Below are 23,843 nucleotides of genomic sequence, written 5' to 3' on the forward strand. Positions count from 1 at the left end.
AAATAAACAACAGAAAAATAAGAAGAGTAAGAAAGCAAAAGAAACAAGAATTTGCATGCGGGGGATTCTCACCAACATAGATAAAGCTATCAAATTTAGAATTAGAATTCTTTTATTGGCCAAGTGTGATTGGACACACCAGGAATTTGTACACTTTCATTTCAATAAAAGTGGATCATGTTTCATTATAATCCTCTGTCATTTTTTGGTCGACCAACTTCACACATGATGGTAACGTAATTCACTTCCTCTTCTGCAATGTATTCATTTATTTACTCAGTGTGTACACCCCTGGAATACCCCAGGATTCCTGGAGATTAGCCATGGATGTCCAAGTAAAAACTTGTACATTAAATACACAATAAAATAATTCCTTTCTCACAACTAGTCCCTAGGGCAGTGGTGGCTAACCTTTTCGGGCTCCTGTGCCAAAAATTGTGCACGCACTTCCATGCTCGCACCTGTGCGCCAGCACCCAGAAAGCAATGCACACACCCCCACACGTCCCCTACACATGCGCGTGTAATCCCCACCCACCCACCCCTGCTTCCCCCTTACCTGCACTGCTCCTCACAGCTGATTTTCGGCCGGTTTGAGGCTTTTTTTCGGCCTCCTAAAGTCTTGAGGAAGGCTTCTGCAGGCTTCTATAAGCTTTGCAGGCCGAAAACTAGCCCTGTTTCATCACTTCCGGTATTTTCGGAAAAACAGGAAGTGGCGAAACAGGCCTAGTTTTTGGCCTGAAATGCCTGCAGAAGCCTTCCTCAAGCCTTTGGGAGGCCAAAAAATGCCTCAAACCAGCTGAAAATCAACTGTGAGGCATGTACATACCCAGTGAGGTAGGTTTGCCTGCAGCTTGCGTGCCGGCACAAATGGCTCTGAGTGCCACCTGTGGCATGCATGCCATAAGTTTGCCATCATGGCCTTAGGGTTTCTAACCCCAACACTCGACACTCAGAGCTTTAGTCCAGGCAGTCCTCAACTTACAACCGCAATTGGGCCTGAAATTTCCACTGCTAAGCGAGACAGTCGTTCAGCCGGTTCTCCTCCATTTTACAAACTCTCTTACCCCCCTCACTAAAGGAATCCCGACGATTATTAAATCCATCACACTGTGACTTCCCCATTGATTTTTTTTGCTTGTCGCAAGAGGGGAAAATCATGTGGCACTCCAACCGTCATAAATATGAGTCAGTGGCCAAGGGTTTGAATTTTGATTCACGTGACCGGGGGATGCTCACTTTTTTGAGGGGGAGTGTTGCAACTTCGAACAGTTACTAAATAAACTGTTGTAAGCCAAGGAGTACTGTGTTTCCCCGAAAATAAGACCCTGTCTTATAATTTTTGCCACCAAAAAAGGCACCAGGTCTTATTTTGGGGAGGTGTTATCCACTAACTAACCTCACTTGTGCGCGTCGCCCCCGGCCTCCTTTTCGCTGTCAGAGGCCTTCAGGAATTTCTTCTTCTGTGGCCGGCAAGGCTTTCCTGAAGGCCTCTGCGGCCTCAGGATCGATCCAGAGCTTTGTTATCAGCTCCAGAGGTCTTCAGGAAAGCCACTCCAGCCTTGCCGGTGGCAGAAGAAATGGGCCGGCAAGGCAGGTGTCGGGGTATGCAAGGCCTGGCTACAACTATCCATGTTCTGACCAAGGCTTCCCGAGACTGTAATTAAGCACACGCTTAGTTAAAACAACTCTTGTTTTATTTCAACGCTGGGAATTATTTTCATTCCCAGCCTGTAATGAGTCCCAAACAGTCTCTCAAGATAAGCACCCACCTTTCTCACCTTTGAATTGCTGCCAACAACTAAAGTGACAAATGAATTATAAAAAATCAACCGAAGTACTAAGTCCACATGGAGCTTCATGGATTAATCCGAACAGAAAGAAAGGCTTTGCTTCCTGCAAAGGTTTCATCATCTTTGCCTGTCCTTTATACCTTATGGGAGGGGCAATCGCCTCCAAGCCTTACTCCCAAGTCACCCCTTTTGTCCCAACTGCTCTTGCCTTCTAGCAGCTCTGCGCACACGTGCACTGGGAACAGGCTCCCCTTATTCCTCTGCCTTGCTGCTGCCAGACCCCACTCCCAGGTGGTCCTGGCCCCATCTCTGCATCAGATGCAGGACCCTCGTCCAAGTCCTCTCCAGACTCCCGAACTAATCCCCGCTCTTCCCCACTGTCTAATTCTGCTGCCGTCTGCACAGGCTGCCGGCGAACCACAACAATCCAAAGGTAAGTAGTAGTGCATCTCCACCCCCACCTCCATCCCCCACCCTAGCTTAATTTTTACCCGTCTACTCTGGAGTGAGTGGGATCTTAATTAGGGTTTATTTTGGGGGGTAGGGCTTATATTGGGCACATGTGTAAAAATCAAGCTAGGTCTTATTTTCAGGGTAGGTCGCATTTTCCGGGAAACATTGTAGCTGTGTGGCACGTTGGAAGTATGCTGGGTTGCAGTAAGCCCAGAGCAATGTGAAAACAGTTGCATTACTCATCCTGTGCATTTCAGCCCTTAAGCAGCGGTAATAAATCTGTGCATCTGGGTACCTGCTAAAGCCCAAAATGGGAAAAAAAGGCTCCTTTCAATCTGTTTCGGAATCTCCTGGCCATGGTTGGTCTTCTGGGGCCTTTTTCCTTGCTCATTTTATTATCTACTTACTGGAGTCTCCATGGACTTGAAAAAAAAACGCCTCTGTTTGCTCAACTGAAACTTTCTTTTAATGGAATCTTGTTTGCTTGGCCCATTAATTCCAGCAGGGTGAGGCTAAATAAATTCAGTCAATATTCTTCAGCCGCCTTTGCAGTCCTGTGCTGCCACAAACATAGATCCTGAGATCGGGTCGCGGACAAGGGAAGCTTGAGTGGTTGCATCCGTAGGGCAGGTGCCGAAGAAAGTCGCGAAATAATACGGTTATTTTAATTTTCCCAGTTTTGAATTTCGTCGTTCATCTATACTGAGCATAGATAACAGTGATCATTATGGGGCAATTCAATACTTTGTTCTGCATATTTTCTTCCTTCCCTTTTATTCCTTCCTCCACTTCCTTCCTTCCCTCCCTCCTTCCTTCCCCATCTCTCTCCTTCCTTCCCTCCGTCTCTTCTATTCCTTTCCTCCCTTTCCTTTCTCTCCCTCTCCTTTCTCTCCCTCTCCTTCCTTCCCTCCCTCCCTCTCCTTTCTTCCCCCCTTCCTTCCCTCTCTCCTCTCTCTCCTTCCTTCTGTACTTCCTTTCCCTCCTTTCCTTCCTTCCTTCCTTTCCTTCCCTCCCTCCCATTTACTCCTTCCCTCCCTCCTTCTCTCCCTTCCCTGTCCCTTTCCTTCCTTCCCCTTCCCTTCCTTCCTTCCCTCCCTCCCTTTCCTTCCTTCCCTTCCAACTCCCCATCCCTTTCCTTTCTTCTCCTCCCTTTCCTTCCTTCCCTCTCTCTTTCTTCCATCCCTCCCTCTCCTTTCTTCCCTTTCCTCTTCTCCCTTGTTTTCTTCTTTCCCTCCCTTCTTCCTTCACACTCTCTTCTCCCTTTTTCCTTCCATACTTCCTTTCCTTCCCAGTCTCGCCTCCCTCTCTTTCCTTCTGTACTTCCTTTCCTTTCTTCCTTTCCTCCTTTTTCCCTTCCTTCTTTCCCTCCCTCCCTCCCTCTTCCTTCCCCTCCTTTCCTTCCTTTCCTCCTCTACCTCCTTCTTTTCCTTCCTCCCCTCTCTTCCTTCTTCCTTCCCACTCTCTCCTCCCTCTCTTTCCTTCCTTCCTTCCCTCCCTGACCATGGCTGGCTTGGAAATTCTGGGAATTGAAGTCAACCCATCTTAAAATTGCCACAGTTGAGAAGTACTAAATCTTACTGCATTGTGGCATTTTTCTTTTCAATCATGAAAGAGACCAAAAGCCAGACATCTTATTGACAGACATTCCAGGCTGTGCTGGTCTGTTGTGCCATGGCCTTGCCATTTCGAGGGATGTCGGTCGGTTGCCGGCATATCTTGCCTTGCCATTGGTGGATTGCTTGTATCCTGGGTGTTGTGTGGAACAGAACAAAAAGGAAACCATCCTGGATTGCAGACTAGATGTGCAAGTACATCCCGGAGTCCCGAAACCAGCACATTACAACCGTGAGTTTATGCGGAGGTGAAAGCAATTTCAAAAACAACAGAAAATACCATCACCTGCTGCAGACATAAATAAAACAGAACCCTGGCTTTAATATTTTATGCACTACATAAATGAAAAGCTGTAACTTAGAAAACGCCTCTAAACACCATAAAGAAGGGCAATTTTGTAAAAAGAAAATCAATTTATGTCTCAAAATTAGGGTAGGGTAGGGCAGGACAGAATAGAGCAGAGCACAGCTAGACTAGGTTGAGTAGGAATGGAATGTAGAATAAAGTAGAGTAGAGTAGAGTAGAGTAGAGTAGGGTAGGGTAGGGTAGGGTAGGGTAGAGTAGAGTAGAGTAGAGTAGAGTAGAGTAGAGTAGAGTAAGGTAGAGTAGGGTAGAGTAGAGTAGAGTAGAGTAGAGTAGGGTAGAGTAGAGTAGGGTAGAGTAGAGTAGAGTAGAATAGGAATTAAAGAATAGAATAGAATAGAATAGAATAGAATAGAATAGAATAGAATAGAATAGAATAGAATAGAATAGAATAGAATAGAATAGAATAGAATAGAATAGAATAGAATATATACAGAACAGAACAACTTCCAGTGTTGGAGCATTCACAAGTTCTGGAGGCAAGTTGTTCCACTGGCTAATTGTTCTCACTGTTAGGAAATTTCTCCTTAGTTCCAGGTTGCTTCTCTCCTTGATTAGTTTCCACCCATTGCTTCTTCTTCTCCTGCCTTCAGGTGCTTTGGAGAATAGCTTGACTCCCTCTTCTTTGGGGCAGCCCCTGAGATACTGGAACACTGCTATCATGTCTCCCTAGTCCTTCTTTTCACCACACTAGGCGTACCCAGTTCCTGTAACTGTTCTTCATGTGTTTTAGCCTCCAATCCCCTAATCATCCCGTTCGCTCTTCTCTGCACTCTTTCTAGAGTCTCAACATCCTTTTTACATCATGGCAACCGAAACTGGATGCAAATATTCCAAGTGTGACCTTACCAGGGCATCCTAAAGCGGCATTAACACTTCACGTGATCTCGATTCTATCCCTCTGGCTGGCTCAAGCCTTGATTCTAAGCAATATACATTTCCCGACAGACAAATTCCTTGTTAAGTGAAATTCAGCCTGTTACACACCCTTAGCTGAACAAAATAAGCGTGAACATTTGCTCCTGTTAAGATTGTTAGTTCCCCGAGACTATTTTTTTTTCCCCCACAAGGTAGAGAGGGATGAATTAAAACCTAAGAAAAATTCCCCCCTGGTCTTATTCATATAAGACGGGATCATTACAAAAACTGGAAAGAACCCATTTCTCTACTCCTTTTCTTCCTGAACTGCTGCCAGAAATGAAAGGAAGGAAGAAAAGCACTGAAAATTAAAAATGGGGCTATGGGATCAACGAAAGCCATTAAAATCTCTCTTTAGGGAAGCCGTTGCTGCCACCAACATCTTGATTTTGCTGTTTTCTATGACATTAAAAAAAATAAATTGAGGATTTAGCATAACGGTTGATAGCCGGAGTTGCATCTTAGCAAAGATTTTTTTTTATGGTTGTGAAATAGCCTCCAACACAGAGTGGGCTTTAGTTCTGCTTTTATTTCTACATTTAATTTCTCTTCTTTTGTCAAAAGAAAATGGGAGTTTTTCACTGGCATATTTTGATTTAGTGTTCAGCTCCCTCTACTGCAACGGAGAAAATACAGCGGTTATTTTATTACAAGGGCAAGCAGAAGGCACCGGAGAAGGGAATTTTGAATGAAGTTCTCCTGTTTCTTATAGCAGGACCAAACCTCACAATACTGGCTTTGCTACTTGAAAGAAAGAAAGAAAAACCAGCCTGATTTAAATGATTTAAAAAGAAAAAAAAAAACCAAGTGAAAAAGCTTCATTCTACCTAGGATGAATTCATGCATTGTCTCTTAAATCCTTGCACAGACAAAAAAAATGCAAGTTTTGAAATTCTAGCGCCATTCATTCTATATCTTCATGGTCCACCGGCTAATTCTATATCTTCATGGTCCACCGGTCCAAGACAAATTTCTAGTGTTTAATTTTGAAAAAAATATATGTTAAAAACAAGTACAGGTAATCCTTGATTTAAAACAGTTCATTTAGTGACTGTTTGATGTTAGAATGTTACTGAAAAAAGCGACTTATGATCATTTTTCACACTTATGACCGTTGCTGCCTCCTCGTGGTCACGTGATCAAAATTCAGAGGCTTGACAACTGGCATCTACTTATGACAGTTGCAGTGTTACTACCTTCTGACGATCAAAGGGGGGAACCAGATTCACATAACAACTATGTTAGTAGCTTGGCAACCACGGTGATTCACTTAACAATTATGGCGAGAAAAGTCGTAAAATGGGGCAGAATCCACTTAACCGTCTCGCTTCTCGACATAAATTTGGGACTCAATTGTGGTCGTTGAGACTACCTGTATGTGATTTTTGCAAGCTGGCTTTGCAGTCTTTAGGTGTGCTGTAGAAACAGTTATTAGCTAACAGTTACTCCCAGTAAAATTCTACATTTTCTACATTAAAATTCTGCAATTCTATTGCTACCAGCCTGCCTTCCATGGAGTGCCTGCATACTGCACGAGTCAAAAAGAGGGCAGTGAAAATATCTACAGACCCCTCGTACCTCGGACATAAATTGTTTCAACTCCTTCCCTCAAAATGACGCTATAGAGCACTGCACACCAGAACAACCAGACACAAGGACAGTTTTTTCCTGAACGCCATCACCCTGCCAAGCATATGATTCCTTCAACACTGTCCAACTATTTACTAAGACTGTATTACTATTATTGTTCTCATCTTTCCTATTATCTATCTCCTTTTCTACTCATGACTACAACTTTGTTGCTTGTATCTTTGATTTATACTGTACGATTTAGTTGATTCTATCACTGTGTTGTATCTTATGATTTATGATGTATTTTTATGACTGTTCATGATTTATCACGTAGCGTTAATGTACACTGAGATCTTATACATCAAAGACAAATTCCTTGTGTCCAATCACACTTGGCCAATAAAGATTCTATTCTATTCTACTCTATTTAATGTTCTATTTTATTGATTTCTATTCTATTCTATTCTATTTTGTTTTCTATTCTATTCTTCATTCCAATATTCTATTCTATTCTATTTTTTATTCTACTCTATCATTTTCTATTCTATTTTGCTTTCTATTCTAGTCTAGAGTATATTTTCTTTTCTTTACTATTCTATTTTATTCTAAAATTCTACATAGAGGATGTCCCAAAGATGTTTTTCCAAAAGACAACTGGATTGAAGATGGATGGATGGATGGCTAGATATAGATAGATAGATAGATAGATAGATAGATAGATAGATAGATAGATAGATAGATAGATAGATAGATAGATAGATAGATAGATAGATAGATAGATAGATAATAGATAGATAGAGATAGATAAGAGAGTGAGAGAGAAAGATAACTGGGAGGTTCTATGTTAAATTTATTTGGCACTTGGACCATTATTATTTTTTTTGTTACTGCTGGATGTAGGTTTTTGTTTTTTTGTTCTCTTTTGTATTTTACCCTTTTATAAAACAAAATAAATACACTTAAATAGAAGACCTGCATCTCACTGAATTCTTAATTGGGCCTCTCCGCTGCCTTTTTCCATTCAGAGGGAAATTTTAAAAAAGAAATCCTTTAAAAAAAGATTCAGCCGCTCTTTTGCCTCAAAGAGGCCTCAAAAACCCCATTAAATCTTTGCCTGGTTATCTGAATGGCGTACGTGGTACCATTAATAAAAGCGCAAAAGGATCTCTTTAATAGGCATTTCACATCGGAAGAAATCTACAAAGTTTTCCAACGACAAAAAAATAGATCAAGCAGCCGTTGGGGTGGAGAGAATTACTCCATCTTGGGTGAAGGCTCGGGACTCCTCCGAATTTTTCTCCTGAGCTCTGCGAAATGAGCCTTAAATGACAAGGGAGGTTTTGTTTTTGTTTTTTAAAAAAAGAGGATTCGGTGAGGTGTTGCAAAAATGATAATCTGTGTCACTGCAAGAATTTCACGGTTCAGTGGGGTTGGGACTCTCTCTCTCTACAAATAAAGGTAATTTGCTAATTACACAGGAAATTCTGATTATTATTCTTCAGGCTGGTTAGAATGGTTTTAACGTTTCATTGAGGGAAGTCAGGAGAGGTAACAAATACCAAGATTCCCTTAAATTCTACGGGTGAGGCGTAATTCAAGCAACACGGAAGTAGTTTAGTTTAGTTTATTGTCATGGCACATCGTACAACGAAAATTAAATACCATCTTCAGTGTGCTATACAGTGGAATTCAACAGAGCTGCTGCCCTGGGATAGCTGTTTTTCAGCCTATTTGTCCTTGTTTTTAATATCCTGTATCGTCTGCCAGATGGTAATAGTGCAAAAAAAAAAGGGTTCCCAGGATGAGATGGATCTTTGAGGATGTTTTGAACTTTCTCAAGGCAGCGGGAGCTATAAAGCTCTTCCAAAGAGGGGAGAGGGCAACCCATGATCTTCTGGGCAATGATGTTAACCCTCTGGAGTGCTTTCCTATCTGCCCCTGTGCAATTGGCAAACCCTACAGAGGTGCAGTAAGTTAAAATACTCTCTATGGTGCTGCTGTAGAAGTTCACCAGCAGTTTTTCATTCAGTTGTTGTTTCCTGAGAAGCCTCAGGTAGTATAATCTCTGCTGGGCCCTTTTGACCAGGGCTGTAATGTGGGCACCCCAGGTCAGGTCCTCTTTTATGATGGTAACACCCAGAAACTTAACACTGGCCCCTTGCTCCACTCGGTCTCCGTTGATAAGCAAGGACTGGAGGTCTGATCGGTTCCTTCTGTAGTCCACTATAAGCTCCTTGGTCTTGTTGGTGTTGAGGACCGAATTATTGTCTCCACATCACGAAAGCAACCGTTGGTCCACTTCGTCTCGGTAGGCAGTCTCATCCGCCCCGGAGATAAGTCCCACCACTGTTGTATCATCTGCAAATGTAGTAGTCGTATTACTAGAGTGAGTGGGAATGCGGTCATACAGATGGTCCTCATTCAACGACTGCTTGTTCAGCGCTGAACAAGCAGTTGTTACAACTGGATCTCAAGTTTGTGGTCAGTGAAAATGTTGATTTGTTGTGATTGTGCCCTGGGCATTTGGCACCTTGCTGGCAATTACAAAATCACACAGCATCCTGCCTTTCTGACATGGTTTGGGGCATCCCGTTAAGTTTCCCACAAGCAAAGTTAATGGCAGGAATCTGGAGGTCGCGGTAAAGTCCTCACTTAATGTGGTTTTTCAACGTGTAACTACATGTGTCAGAAGCACCGAGACACTTCCGGGTTGAAAGGATCAGCTAGGGAACTTCATCGTTGTCCTGGGGATGCCCAGTTGGGCACTCCTTTTATGTCCCCGGCAGGACCTTGAGCCATGGACGGGAGGTCAACCACACCCGCACAGCAGCTCTGGGTCTCGAATGTGGGCTTGCTAACCTCATGCCCAGGGCTCTAACCACTCGAGCCACTGTGCTTTTAACCGCATGGCTTAATGACAAGAGTGCCCAGTGCTAATTACTGTCAGTAAATGAGTAGTACACCTTGGGTGCAGTGATGGTATTCAATTATTTTGCCTGCTGGTTCTGTGGGCGTGGCTTGGTGGGGGAGGGTCATGTGACTGGGCGTGTCCAACATGACATCACTCACGCCCACGCCCACTCAGTCACATGACCCCCCTCAAGGACTAGTACGTCCCTGGGGCCTGGCTCCCAATCCAAAGTGAACGGTGAGCAGGTGGCATGATTACCTTTGGTGAGCTGAGCTGACCGGCATCGGCAAGGCGATTAGGTGGGCCAAATGGTGAAGGCAACATATATAGGGCGGGGCGAGCATCGAGCAGCCGGAAGGGGTGAGCAAGTGACGACCGGGCAGGGGGCAGGGGGCATGGCCAGCCAGAAGTCGCTACTGGTTCGGCAACCCAGGCCAAATCGTTACCGGTTCTCCTGAACCGGTGTGAACCAGCTGAATACCACCACTGCTTGGGTGATATGTGTACACTTTAATCAACTTCTTTGTCTATTGCCCTGATTTTACTGCATCGAATTATTACAAGGCACTCTATTTTTATTATTAATAGAAAAGTGTAGCATGAATTTTAATTTTACCATGCAGAAGCATTCCTTATGGGCTACACAGCTTGTTAAACCTCCCAACGACAACCTGCACTTGGCAACTGCTCGACAAACAAAAAGAGCCCGGTTTCTTTAAGTAAAAGCTATCTATTTACAATTTTATTTGGAAGCAACGTTAAGCCAAACAATCTTAAAGACTACAGCCAAAATGTGCGTTCACCCCAATATCGCTAGAGCAAAATAAATTATTTTAAAGGGATCGAGTGTTATTTAATAAGGCAATAACCCTAAATAGTCCAATTAAACGCCTTCTTAATTCTCCAAATGCATCACCAAGCGAGCCAAGGACTGGGTTCGAATCCTTAAAAGATGCCTTCACTGGAAGAGCTCTTCATTCCTGATTACAGCTCTTAGATATCTTCACGAAGAGGTCTGGCTGCAGGAGGTCAAGATACAAAAAGGGGAACCATCTTCTCAAACCAGCATTCAGGGCTCCATCCTCACGGCTTCTGGAACACTGTTACACGAGTCATGATAAAGAAGATCAGTACTTCTTCCATTCCATGTCTTCTGGAGGATTGACTTCTACTTTTCTTTTACCTACGTCAGACCAATTTGTGCTCAACACCGTCCCGCCCGATTCCATCTGCAAAAGAATGAAATAATATATGAGCCTTCAGTGAACGAGGCTTTCCAAAAGTCTACCTCCAAATTGTTGGAAGGGCAAAGATATGCCGGGCACGTTTTTTTTCACCTGTGGTGGACCTGCAATGCTGCAAAAAAAGGTATTGGAGACTGATTCAAACATGGATAGAACAAATGGTGGAAGAATGTATTCCATTTAAGCTGGAATTTTTTTCTTCTATGAATAATACCAGAAGGATATAGGAAGGATTTAATTTATCTAATAGTACATGTGTTGACGGCAGCTACAATAATATACGCACAATACTGGAAGAAGGAAAGCACACCGCCAGAAACAGAGATAAGGAAAATTATGGCCTGAGCAGAATCGGACAGGCTAGTTGCCTCCAACTGTGTGATGACCTGGGGCGTGGCACGAAAGCAACAAAGTCACAAAAGTAGGTAAAGTCCCTTTAATGCCTCCAACTTGGCCCCCAACATCCAGTTATCATCGGCTGGAGAGAAAACTCTCCCAAGAACAGTTTTTAAAGGGAAGAAATTCAGTTCGACCCCAAAGTACACATAGATTATAAATAAAAACCAACATAAACCACGCTGTGGCAATTAACAACAGGGCAGGATAAGGGATTGAAGATGTCAAAAGATAAACACACACAGTTGGGAGGATGCCAGAACCCAGACAAGACTTGACAAACAAAGATAATTCACATTTTGCTTCCAGCAAGGTTCTGTGCACAAACACCCTTTTTATCCTGTTTTTCCAGCTGCAGCTAATGAAGGGAATCAAGGCCCTTTCCTCTCCCGTAAGCCATGTTGCTCCCTTATCCCTTCCTCCCTGCGTGCCCTAGGATGAAGAGGGGATGGCCCTGGGTCTTCCTCTGAACGCCCAGCTGGCCTGTGCCCTTCCCCAGTTTCCTCCACAGCCACCGGAACCACACTCCCACTCCCTGTCAGCTGCTCGACCTCCCCCTAGGAATCAGATTCCAACAGGGGCATGACAGGCTAACGTTAAAATTAAAAAACAAGGGGGAATCGGAGTACTATGAAACATGGAATAAATCCTATCAGTGGTTGCATAGAAGGAGGCAAGGTCAGAACATAAGTAGCTATGATGATTAGAATAATTAGTAAACAATGTATCAAACAAGAGGATTGTAAATGGTGAAGTAACATTTATATATGTATAACAATTGTAATGTCAGAACGGATGAATCGTGTTATATTCTTATCATTAATTTTAAAAAAATAGAAAAAAAATGAATGAAAAAGTCAGATTTTATAACATCAGCAATCTATTTCTGAAGACATGAAGAAGGCACTTAGGACAAAACTCCAATAATTCCCACCATGATAGTCAGTTCATAAAATAAGCAAAATAATCAAAAAAACCTAAAAAATAAAACGAAGTCTGTCTTTTTCTAACCGAAAGACTCCCTTGCATAGGTTATTTCTTTGTCAAATGCTAAAATCGGTTTATGTTTGCAATATGATGATCCCAAATCAAAATATACAGGCCCAAAAGAAAACCAAAAGTATCTTACAAAGGATTTGTTCATGGCACGTTTCACTTCATCTGTGCCATCGGAATAGATTTGCTGAAAAAGTTTGTTCAAAGCCGCGTCGCCCTCCAATTTTTCATTCTTCTCTTCTTCCTTGATTTCCCCCACTAATTTATCCCAGTTCTTCGTGTAGTGGGAAGACGAAGGATAGTCATGGGTGGGGTTTGAAGCTGTAAAACAAAATTAAACCAGGTAATATCAACCCCAGGGTCTCAACCTCTATGGATAAAGTATTGTATCTGGTATTAATCCACTGAGATTATTTCTCTTCAGCAACAATTAATTTAGCAGCTAAATGGAAAAAAATTGGATCAGGTTGTTTTTTTAAAATTTTGCAAATTTAAGCTCCAACACGTGCCTTTTTTTCTATCACTCTATCTTTTATGTATATCTTGCTCTGAAGCTATAAATTACCTGTTCTCGTTTGTGATAGAACAGGGGCCTCCAAAATTGGCAAATTTAAGACTTGTGGACTTCAACCCCCAGAATTCTGGCTGGGGAATTCTGGGAGTTGAAGTCCACTAGACTTAAAAGTTGACAAAGGTGGAGATCTCTGATAGAACTTCTTAATTTTATTCTCCTGGAATTGTCCTAGGAGTCTGGGGAAAGCCTAACCTAAATATTTGTTCTGACCCAGTTCCCTAAACATGACAAACCCTCTGAAGTTAACTCAAACATTCCTTTATTAGGAGTCCCAGCAAAAGGTTTCTCTCTCAACGCAGGCTAAAAGTCTGTCCAGCAGGGAGATGAATAGTTGTCTGTCACATCTATTCATCTCTGCCCCCTGCCTTTTATCCCCAGAGCCAGGGTGGGGCTTTGCTAGCAGCGATGGCTCTTCCGTCCCAAGGACCGGCTCATAGATTTCCACTGCTCTCCTCTCCTCTGCCATCTGGGCATCCAGGCACTGGGCCCAGCTGTTCCTCCTCTTCCTCATCAGCCACCTCCAAACTTGAGGGCTGTTGACTCTCCATCTGAGGGCTAACGGACGGCTCAGTCTCTCTCTCTCTCTCTCTCTCTCTCTCTCTCTCTCTCTCATGCTGACCCTGACTCCCATGCCTCCTCCTCCTGATTTGGCTGCTGGAGGGGCCGGTGGCCGACAGGCCACAACACAATTTGAACATAAAATGAATACTTTGGAATACTCCAACAGCTGATCTTCCTTTCTGAAGTTTCTTTCCCTGCTGCTTGGATAAACCAGGATTCAAGAAAGCCTTGCTCTTTTCGTAGTGTTCTCCATTGTTTTTTTCTGTCACATATTATTATTATTATTATATGGAGCACAATAATCCAACTTTTAATGATGCCTCTGAGAACAGTTTTGGTCACCACACTATAAAAAAGATGTTGAGACTCTAGAAAAAGTGCAGAGAAGAGCAACCAGGATGATGAGGGGACTGGAGACTAAAACATATGAAGAACGGTTGCAGGAACTGGGCCTGGCTAGTCTGGTGAAGCATCTTCCAATATTTGAGGGGCTGCCCCAAAGAAGAGGGGGTCAAGCTATTTTCTAAAGCACCCAAAGGCCAGACAAGGAATAATGGATGGAAACTGAACAAGGAGAGATTTAACCTGGAAATAAGGAGAAACTTTCTGACAGTGAGAACAATCAACCCATGGAAGTTGTGGGAGCATCATCACTTGAGACTTCCAAGAAGAATTGGACTCCCATCTGTCAGAAATGGTGCAGGGTCTCCTGCTTGGGCGGGGGGTTGGACTAGCTGACCTACAAGGTCCCTTCCAACTCTAATTATCTGTTAACTTATGACTAGCTTTGCTTAAAGAGAGAGGCAATTGTGACTTTGAGAATTGATCAACACCAAGGTTGCTTTTAATGAAGAATCATGAGCGACGCAAAACATAGGCTAGAAATTTAAATGTGGATGGTTCCCTCAGATCGGACTGGAAATCTACCCAACCTCTCCTGATGCCACTTTTCAAACTAGGATTATTTGTCAGTCAACATGCCAACACAAACCTGGTGTGTCTTTTTTTAGATCAGACTTCTCTTGGCCTTCTAATTTGTCCCATCGTACAGCTTCTGGTTTCTTCATTTTTATCTCAATCTGTTGTAGAAGGAGAAAAAAGCATTTAATAGATTAGCCCTTTTGAGAAAATTAGTGCTTGTGACAAATATGAAGGGAAAGCCACAACATTAGGGTGTTGTTTTTTTAAAATGTAGTTTGACCAATTTACTCTTTTAAGTTTAAAAAGAAAATAGGAGCAGAGTGAGAGTAGCACTGTGAGTCCTATTCAGCCTTTCAGAAAATAGCCTGAATTAGACCATCACGCCAGAAGTACAGGCAACTTTCAGGATAAACGCAGGAATTTTTTTTTTAAATACAGGAAAATGCTTGTAATTTGAACTTAGAGATAATATGTACAAAGAACCCTCAAATAATCCATCTAGATCTTGACAAGCAACTTGCAGGTTTCCATGTGGCCGAAACTCTGGATGGCGAGACAAGTGATATATATAGAGGTATTCCTCAGCTTATGAAAATAATTGAGACCCAAATTTCTGTCATTAAGTGAGACGTTTAAGTGAGTTTTGCCTGATTTTACTACCTTTACTACCGTTGTTACATGAATCATTGCAGCTGATAAAGTTAGTAATCTGGTTGTTGAATGAATCTGGCTTGCTCATTCTTGGATTATTTTTTGAGTTGCTGATCAGGAAGAGGAAATATGTCTTGGCACAGATACCGCCGAAAAAAGGAGCATCTGGACACTTTCTCAAGCTTTGAGAGCTCCAATTAAAATGAGAATTGAAGCCCATTTTCTAAACCAGGTTCCCCTCCCCATGGAAGCAAACTGAGGTTCTCAGAAGCTATACTTAATCCATTACACTCTTTGCAATATTAAAAACAGCAAGTAAATTGTTTATTGTGACAGTGGACAAAACACTCGCATTTTTCAACTCCAATTATATCCTCTCGCAAGAAACAAGCAAATAAAAATATCTGTGCTCATTAAGAAGATTTAATATAATCTCAGTATCACTTGTGATAACCCAGTTGTGATATCATGATATGTCCGTTTTCTCACTTGTCTAAAAAGAAAAAAAAAAGGAAAAGGAAAAAAGAAAAACTGACTCCACAAAGACAGACGCAATTTTTCCCCTCCAAACAATCCTGCTAAACCTTGAAGTCTGCGGATTTTACACCTTGGAAATTGTTTGTTTAAAAACAACAACAATGCAGCAGATTCATTTTGACAAATGAAAGAACAGAGTTTTTTATTCTGTAAATATCTCTCCCAATCTTCCTAAGAACTGTCGCTGGGAGAAAAAAAATTGACAATATGAAAATTTGTCATTTTCTCAGGTTTGAAGTTAATTGCAGCACAAAAGGTTTTTTTTAAAAAACACACTGCTCTTTAAACACAAAGAATTGCAGAGAAAGGGATACGACCCAGTTATGCAGGTACTCCTCGATTTATGACCTCCACTGAGCCCAAAATTGATGTCGCTAAGTAAGAAATTTGTTACGTGGCTTTTGCCCCCTTTTTTACTAATTTTCTGGCCACGTTAATGCTAAGTGAAATCAGATTTTCTGGCTGGTTGTTAAGTGAATGTAAATTACGTCACCATGGAGGAAGCTGCAAAGTTCGTTCGTGTGAAAAATGGTCGTACGTCACTTTTTCCCCAGTGACGTCGTAACTTGGAACAGACAGTAAACGAACCATTGTAAGTCAAGGATTACCTGTTGCTTCGGACAGGGTTCTATGTAGGTAGTCCTCAATTTACAATCATTTAATGCTGTTCAAAGGACAGCCTTCCAAAAAATCCTACTTATTAGGTTTTGTCGCACCGTCAGCTGGATGTTCAGACTGGACCTGGCATTTTTCCTCCATCTATCAAGTCATTTACATTTATTGATTGATTTTATTAGCCCTTGGGCCATATCAAAGTTACCAAGTCCTTCTCAAGGACCTGCTGGGGTGGGCAGATGCCACTTCAGCTCTTCTGTGTCAGCAAAACAAAAGCTCTGGACTTCTATTATTGGAATTATTTCCACGCTATTCAGACTTGGAAGGATGGACTGCTAAAAAGCAAAGCTCAAAAGGTTGTTCCTTATTCCCCAAAAGGCCCCAAATTTTCTTCGAAAATAACAAACGATGTTTTTGGTTGGATATACCCTTACCTGGCCAATAAAAGGATTTTTAAAACATTAGAAGGAAGTGCCCCATCCACTCTGGCAGGATAAAAATGTCAACTGGAAGTGGCAAAAATCATTTGTTCCTTTAAAAAAAAATTACCTTGGTTGAAAGAACTTTAAATAAACTTTGTTCTGGGACTATGGAATGAAGAAGAGGAAGTTTTAGCTTGTAGTTCTCCTCGGAGGGAAGTTTCAATGATGCGTTTAGCTGTTGAGACAGACAACTTATCACAATCCAGCAATTAGTAAAGCAGATTTCCTAACCTTCATTTTACCTGTTCAGAAATAATGAATTTAAATAACCTTCCCTGGAAAATATTAATGTATTCAGGCATAAGAATTTCAAAAGAAAGCGGGTAGGAAATCAATTGAAGATTTATATTCTTAGGCACCAGAAAGTCATTTCTGATCCAAAAGCTATTAGGTCAAGATTGTTAGGAAATGTTTACACACAATTATTAAAGTGTAGCAACTGATCCAAAGTTACAAATTAAATAAACTGAGAAACAATACAATTTCTTTTGCCAGTGTTATGTTTTCATTCTTTCAAGTTACAAAATAATGTAGCAATGTGTAGAAATACACAATATCACTCATGAAAATTATGCTTTTTGCAATTAAATACTGGCGGAGAGCCACAGAGTATCATAGCAACTTCTACAGCATCGTTTCCTCCTATCCTAGAGTTTGCAATAATAACTTTGGTTCATTTCTGAACCTCAAAATTGGGAGCCTATATTACCTCTTTCTCCGAGAATGTTATGTTTACATCAACTTGCTTCACATTTTTGACCATGATGGTTACAATGACATGAGAATCGGTTTGGTACCAGTCATACCTTTAAGGAGGAGGAAAAAAGAAAAGATTTATTACAACCATTAGATGCTGGTTTCACCCTCCCACTTTGACATCCAAGAAGCAAAAACTCTGACTCAAGTAAGCCCCTCTTGATAGCTCTGTGCTACAAAGTTTTGGATTTGAATTTCCATATAAACTTTTCTTAAAAGTTACATTTATAGTCAACTTGTATTATCCCAACGGAACAGTTATTTTTCAAAGTGGAATGCAGAACACACTAGCTACAGCTTAACTAGCTGTAGTATGCCTGGATTCACACAGTGCTATGATACAGCACAAATTTTCAATTTCCTCTGCCAGACCTCAGAAAGATGGAATGGGCCAGTATGCGCAAACCAAAGTTTAAAGACTGATTTTACTGCAATGTGAAATCCCAGTTAGTTTTATGTCTGAATGTGGAAGAATCTTTGGAAATTGTCATGATAGCAGTGTTGCAACATGTGAGGGGGCTGCCACAAAGAAAAAGGGATCAACTTATTTTCCAAAGCACCTGAAAACAGAACTAGAAGTTCTACAGAGGAATGATTGAGTCTGTCATCTCTATAACTGTCTAGTTTGGTTCTGCAACCCAACAGGACAGACACGGACTCCAGAGAGTAATTAGGACTGCAGAAAAAACAATTACTACCAACCTGCCTTCCATGGAGGACCTGTATTCTGCATGAGTCAAAAAGAGGGCTGTGAAAATATCTACAGACCCCTCACATCCTGGACATAAACTGTTTCAACTCCTTCCCTCAAAACGATGCTATAGAGCACTGAACACCAGAACAACTAGACACAAGGGCAGTTTTTTCCTGAATGCCATCACTCTGCTAAACAAATAATTCCCTCAACACTGTCCAACTATTTACAAAGTCTGCACTACTATCACTATTAATCTTCTCATCACTTCTTATCTCCTATCCTCTCCCACTTGTGACTGTATGACTGTAACCTTGTGGCTTGTATCCTTACGATTTATATTGACTGTTTCCTAGTATGATGTGATTGCTTATTGTACCCTATGACTATTATTAAGTGTTGTACCTGATGATTCTTGACTCTTGATGAATGTTATCTTTTCTTTTATGTACACTGAGAGCATTTGCACCAAGACGAATTCCTTGTGTGTCCAACTACACTTGGCCAATAAAGAAGTCTGTCTGTCTATCTATGTATCTATGTATCTATGTATCTATGTATCTATCTATCTATCTATCTATCTATCTATCTATCTCTCACCTATCTCTATCTATCTCTCATCCATCTCTATCTCTATCTCTCTATCTCTCCATCCATCCATCCATCCATTTATCTAGAAGCAATGGATGGAAACTAATCAAGGAGAGAATAGAACAGTATTCTTTTATTGGCCAAGTGTGATTGGACACTCAAGGAACTTTTCTTGGTGCAAATGCTCTCAGGGTACCTAAAAGAAAAGATACACTCGTCAAGAGTCAAGAATCAGAAGGTACAACACTTAATAATAGTCTTAGGGTACAATAAGCAATCCAATCATACTTGGCAGAAGCAACCTAGAAATAAGGAGAAATTTTCCGACAGTAAGAACAATCCATCAGGGGAACAGCTGGCCTCCAAAAGTTGTGCTCCATCCCTGGAAGTTTTCAAGAAGAGATTAGACAACCAGAGTCTCCTGCTACGGTTGAACTAGAACACCTCAAAGGTTCCTCCCCAGTCTGTTCTTTCTGTTCTGGGCAAGAAGGTTTTTTTTTTCTTCCTCCAATAAGAAGTTGCTGGAATACTTGGTACGAGCCTGGTACTGATTTTATTCTTCAGTGACATTTTAGGACACAATCAAAGTCTATTCAAAGAAACTGAGGCCAAGCAAAGGGGTAATGGTTGTTCAGCTCTTATGGGGGGAAAAAAGGGGGCAAGGAAGGGCGAATTCTTTTAACTCAACAGAGCAATCATTTTATCATTCTGGAGGAAGGACTATTTTTAACGAGATGCATCCCTGCACTGACTGACTGATACTGAGCAGATTGGATGAAAAATAGATGGAATCAAGACTACATTAGCCAAGCTGACCCCAAAGGTTAATAGTAATGAATTCCGACTCCTTTGTGGCTCCCAAATTGGAGTGCGTATTATCGGGCTAATCAGCCACGCATTAAAAGGTAGAAATACCTTGTATCAAGAGTTGTTAATCCCTGCCCTGGAGAATCCTAGTTGTGGTTTAAAATAAAACGAAGCAAACTCAAGGAAAGAGCCTGCACGGAGGGGATGCCAGCGAACAAACCTCTTGTCGAGCCTATTAAGCAAAACACCAAATCTGAATACTATTATGTTATATGCTATGCCCTGTGGGGGGGAGTGGGAGGAGGGCTCAGGAGAAGGAGAAAAAGACTGGGCCTTTTTAAAAAATATGTTGGATAACCATTTGTCTGAAATAGTATAGGGTCTCCTGCTTGAGCAGGGGTTGGACTAGAACAGTGGTCGCCAACCAGTGGCCTGGGGATCACTGGTGGTCGCGAGAAAATTTTGGTGGTCCACAGAGAAATTTCCCTCACAAAGCAATTAATCCAGGCTGTGTGGGAACACAAGGCTGAGCCACCCACATGGCCCGCAGGAACACAAGGCTTGTGGTAGTGAGGGGAGGGGGGAAAGGGGGCAACTTGCCCCATTCGCCCCACGCACCTGGCCTGGCCACCGGGCTGCTCATTTCCGCTTCCTTCTTCTGCTGCTTTTGGATGCATGCAATAAAAGCAGCAGAAGTCTTTCTTTCTCTCCCCCAAACTCCACCAGAAATGAGTCTTTGGGACCCTGCAAGGCCTCCTTCTCCAAGAGGCTGCACTGGCATGACAAGTCTCACAAAGACTCATTTCTAGCAGAGTTTGGGGGAGAGAAAGAAAGACTTCTGCTGCTTCTGCTGCTTTCCATGCATGGAGCCAAAAGTCTCTCTCTCTCTCTCCCCCTCAGAACGAAGCTGGAGACGGTATCCTGTGATCCCACATAAACAACGATCAATTGATAGGGAAACGGGATGGGGGATTTCCCTGCAGGCTATTTTGGAGGATTTTCCCAGGGTCTCTGGTCCGTGGGATTTAAAATTATGAGTTTGGTGGTCCCTGAGGTCCAAAAGGTTGGCGAACCCTGGACTAGAGAGACCTCCAAGGTCCCTTCCAACTCTGCTATCCCAAGGCAGGCTTTGCGTGGGGGATATTCAGATCCAGCTTTGTTTACGCTGTAACCACTTGGCTTTAGTAAAAGTGTACCTTTTGCTACAAATGGAGTCGAGGGTCTTTCTTGCTTAAATGCCCGGGAGGAGGCCAAAAACGGCCCTGTGTGCCCCCCTCCCCGACGGTCCGTTTTGGGCTGCCAGACTGCTATAGGAGGCTGTGGGAGTCAAAAACAGGCCGAAAACAGAGGCCATGGGGGCCGAAAATGGCCCGTGTGGCTGCCCCCCCCAGCCCATTTTGGCCAGTAGAGGCACCGCAGGCCAGTAAGCACCCCACAGGCCGGATGTGGCCTGCAGGCTTTGAGTTTGAGACCCCTGCCCTATACCATTTCTGAAAAAGGGTTGCTCAGTCTCTTAAAATCTTCCAATGTTGGAGCATCCACAACTTCTGGAAGGAAGCTGTTTCACGGACTCATTGTTCTAACTGTCAGGAAATTTGTCTTAGTTCTAAGTTGCTTCTCTCCTTGATTAGTTTCCACCCATTGCTTCTTGTCCAGCTCTCAGGTGCTTTGGAGAATAAGTTGACCCCCTCTCTTCTTTGGGGCAGCCCCTCAGATACTGGAATGCTGCTATTAACAATTAACAAGCTTACATTTTATTTTTCATTTCCTGACTGTGTAAGACAACAGTACTTTGTTCACTACTTTATATATTGTCCTAATCCAGAAGATGATTTAATTCATCACCCGAAGTGTGATAAAAATCAACCATTCAGGTTGTCAACTAAAAAGATACTCCTTTGGTCTTTTTAGCTGCCGGAAAAAGAGAGTGGGGGAAAACAAGGCATTCTTGAAATGCCTAGATAATCACCTTGGCAGCCCAAAGTTGTCGGAGCGTAAGAAGGTTATTGGAGAGCATGATGGATGACTCTTGGAGACTGATACGTCCCACTGGAGAAGTCACATCTAGCGGTGGGGGAAAGACCAGGGGGTCAAGGGGGAAATGTATGATGCGATTTAGTATCGGCTGCACCCAGCCACACGCCAACATGGCAACTTCAAACAAACCAATTTACCGTTTCTGAGATGCGGCTAGAGACTTTTGATTTAAATGAAGGTGGATTTGTTGGAGCTCTGACACAGGTATTCAGACAACTGAATACTGCAGACACGTAAACAATACATAAGAGCTTTATGATGAAGCTTTTGCAAAAGGGAATTCTGCCCGCAGGCAGAAAACATTTTCCCCCAGGAGGGCTGGGGATAATATACAGGTTCAAATATACAGTCTCTGCCCCTTTCCTGGGTTCACAATCTATCCAACTACGTATCCAGCTACGTAACACCCCTGTTATTGTAGCGTAACATCTGTTTCCTTGTCCTGTTTTTCTCTTGGTAAGTACCTGGATTTCTCTTTTCCATTAACACCACACAAAATCTCATCTCTTGGAAACCCCCATTCTCATTGGCTTTTTCTTCCTGTTATAGTCCTGTTATTACCATCTGGGTAATTTTGTAATACAGCTATCTGTCAGAAATGGTATAGGGTCTCCTGATTGAACAGAGGATTGGATTAGATGATCTACAAGGTCCATTCCAACTCTGTTATTCCATTCCATTCCATTCTATTGTTAACCATTTGGCTGGTTATCGATTTTAGGAATGTGGACTGCAAGATCTCCTTAGCATGACTGAGAGGCATTACAGAAAGCTATCTTCAGGATCTGACATGGTGCTCAAGGAGAAAGATGGGGAGAACAGCTTGTCAAATCTTTTGAGACCCCAAAGGAAGCTGGGGAGCCTCCTGTGATCAACACCAGCACATGCATTAAAAATAAAGTCTATCCAGACAAACGGGGAAAAGTGGAGGAAACCTCCTCACTGATGTGTTGCAAGGACTTAAAGTATCTCGGGATCTGCTCTTTGAGTTGTAAGGGCCAAGCTTTCTGTTTATGGTTGAAAAGAACAAGAGCTGCAAAATTGTCTATGATGCACAAGCTTCCATGAGAGACACACAGATTGGCAATCGCTGTTAAAAGCACTTATTTTCAAGCCAGTGAACACAACAGGGTTTTTATACACCAGACCTTGAGTTTTCGGTGAACAAAAATAGCCTCTAAGTGCTCGAAGATGTATTTTCTGGCATCTATTTGACTTTTTAGAAAAATGTTACTTTAAAAAAAAAAAAAAGGATGCAAAGAATGCAAAGAAAAGCATTGGGCTTAAAACACCTTTAAGGATGATGGACATCCTTAGAAACAAAGAACTCAAGTCTATGGAGAGTCTCAGTCCTGCAGGTCAATGGTTGTCTCAAAGGTGGGTTTTTTTTAAGAGGCAACTGGATGTCCTTGGTTTTTCCTTGAAGACATTTTGCTTCTCATCCAAGAAGCTTCTTCAGTCCTGAAGAACGGAAGAAGCTTCTTGGATGAGAAGCAAAACATTTTCAAAGGAATGTCCATTGAGCTTCTCAGTCCTCCAGGTCCTGGTTGTCCCAAAGGTGCTTTTTTTTCCAAGAGGCAACTGGACTTTCTGGTTTTTCTTTTGAAGACGTTCCACTTCTCATCCAAGAATCCAAAAACCAGAAAGAATGTGCAGTTGCGCCTTTGGGACAAGTGTTTCTAATTGCACAATATGCTGAGGAGACTTCTCACATCATAATCAAAGAAAGCTAGGCTGGCATGCTAATGCTTCTTTGGGGCTGCCTCAAAGGGCTGCTTGTAGTAACAGGAGAGCTGGTGACTAGCCCCACCCACCATGATAGAAGCAATGCTAAAACATCACAGGCAGCAGGGAGGGAACTGGGATCTTACCATCCAGAATAGACAGTAAACAAGGAAGAAAAAAAGAGGGGAGGAAAATTCAGCATATTAGGGTTTGAAGGAAGAGTTGAAGTCAAAGGCAGTGTGGAAAAGGCAGCAGAATAGAACAGGAAAGGGAAATGAATGGAATGGAATGGAATGGAATGGAATAGAATAGAATGGAATGGAATGGAATGGAATGGAATGGAATAGAATAGAATAGAATAGAATAGAAATAGAATTAGAAATAGAATAGAAATAGAATAGAAATAGAATAGAATTCTTTATTGGCCAAGTGTGGTTGGACACAGAAGGAATTTATCTTGGTGTAAACACTCTTAGTATACACAAAAGAAAAGATAGAGGAAGGATGTCCAAAAATAATAATAATGGAAAAAAATGTCCTGTTGATATTTAGGGCAGGGCTGCCCTTCACTGACAAAACAGGAGGAAATTGGCAAAGCTACTTCACAGAAGTCCTTCACCTGGCTGAGAATGA

General features: G+C 42.2%; 1 protein-coding gene across 1 annotated transcript in view; it reads right to left on the reverse strand.

Annotated features, from left to right (window-relative positions):
• Positions 1-10,333: 10,333 nt before the first annotated feature.
• SUGT1 (SGT1 assembly cochaperone of MIS12 kinetochore complex) overlaps positions 10,334-23,843 on the reverse strand; it is a 29,330-nt gene continuing 15,820 nt past the window's right edge. Inside the window, exons 9-13 of the mRNA XM_026679364.2 lie at positions 17,310-17,406; positions 16,668-16,775; positions 14,386-14,473; positions 12,393-12,580; positions 10,334-10,852 (exon numbers count right to left, since the gene is read on the reverse strand). Of these exons, the coding sequence (XP_026535149.1) occupies positions 10,751-10,852; positions 12,393-12,580; positions 14,386-14,473; positions 16,668-16,775; positions 17,310-17,406 (583 nt within the window). The 3' untranslated portion in view covers positions 10,334-10,750. The remainder of the gene's footprint in view (positions 10,853-12,392; positions 12,581-14,385; positions 14,474-16,667; positions 16,776-17,309; positions 17,407-23,843) is intronic.

The sequence above is a fragment of the Notechis scutatus genome, chromosome 5, assembly GCF_049901735.1.
Source record: "Notechis scutatus isolate UNSWTSFEM ecotype Mainland chromosome 5, rNotScu1.2, whole genome shotgun sequence".
Classification (NCBI taxonomy): Eukaryota; Metazoa; Chordata; class Lepidosauria; order Squamata; family Elapidae; genus Notechis; species Notechis scutatus.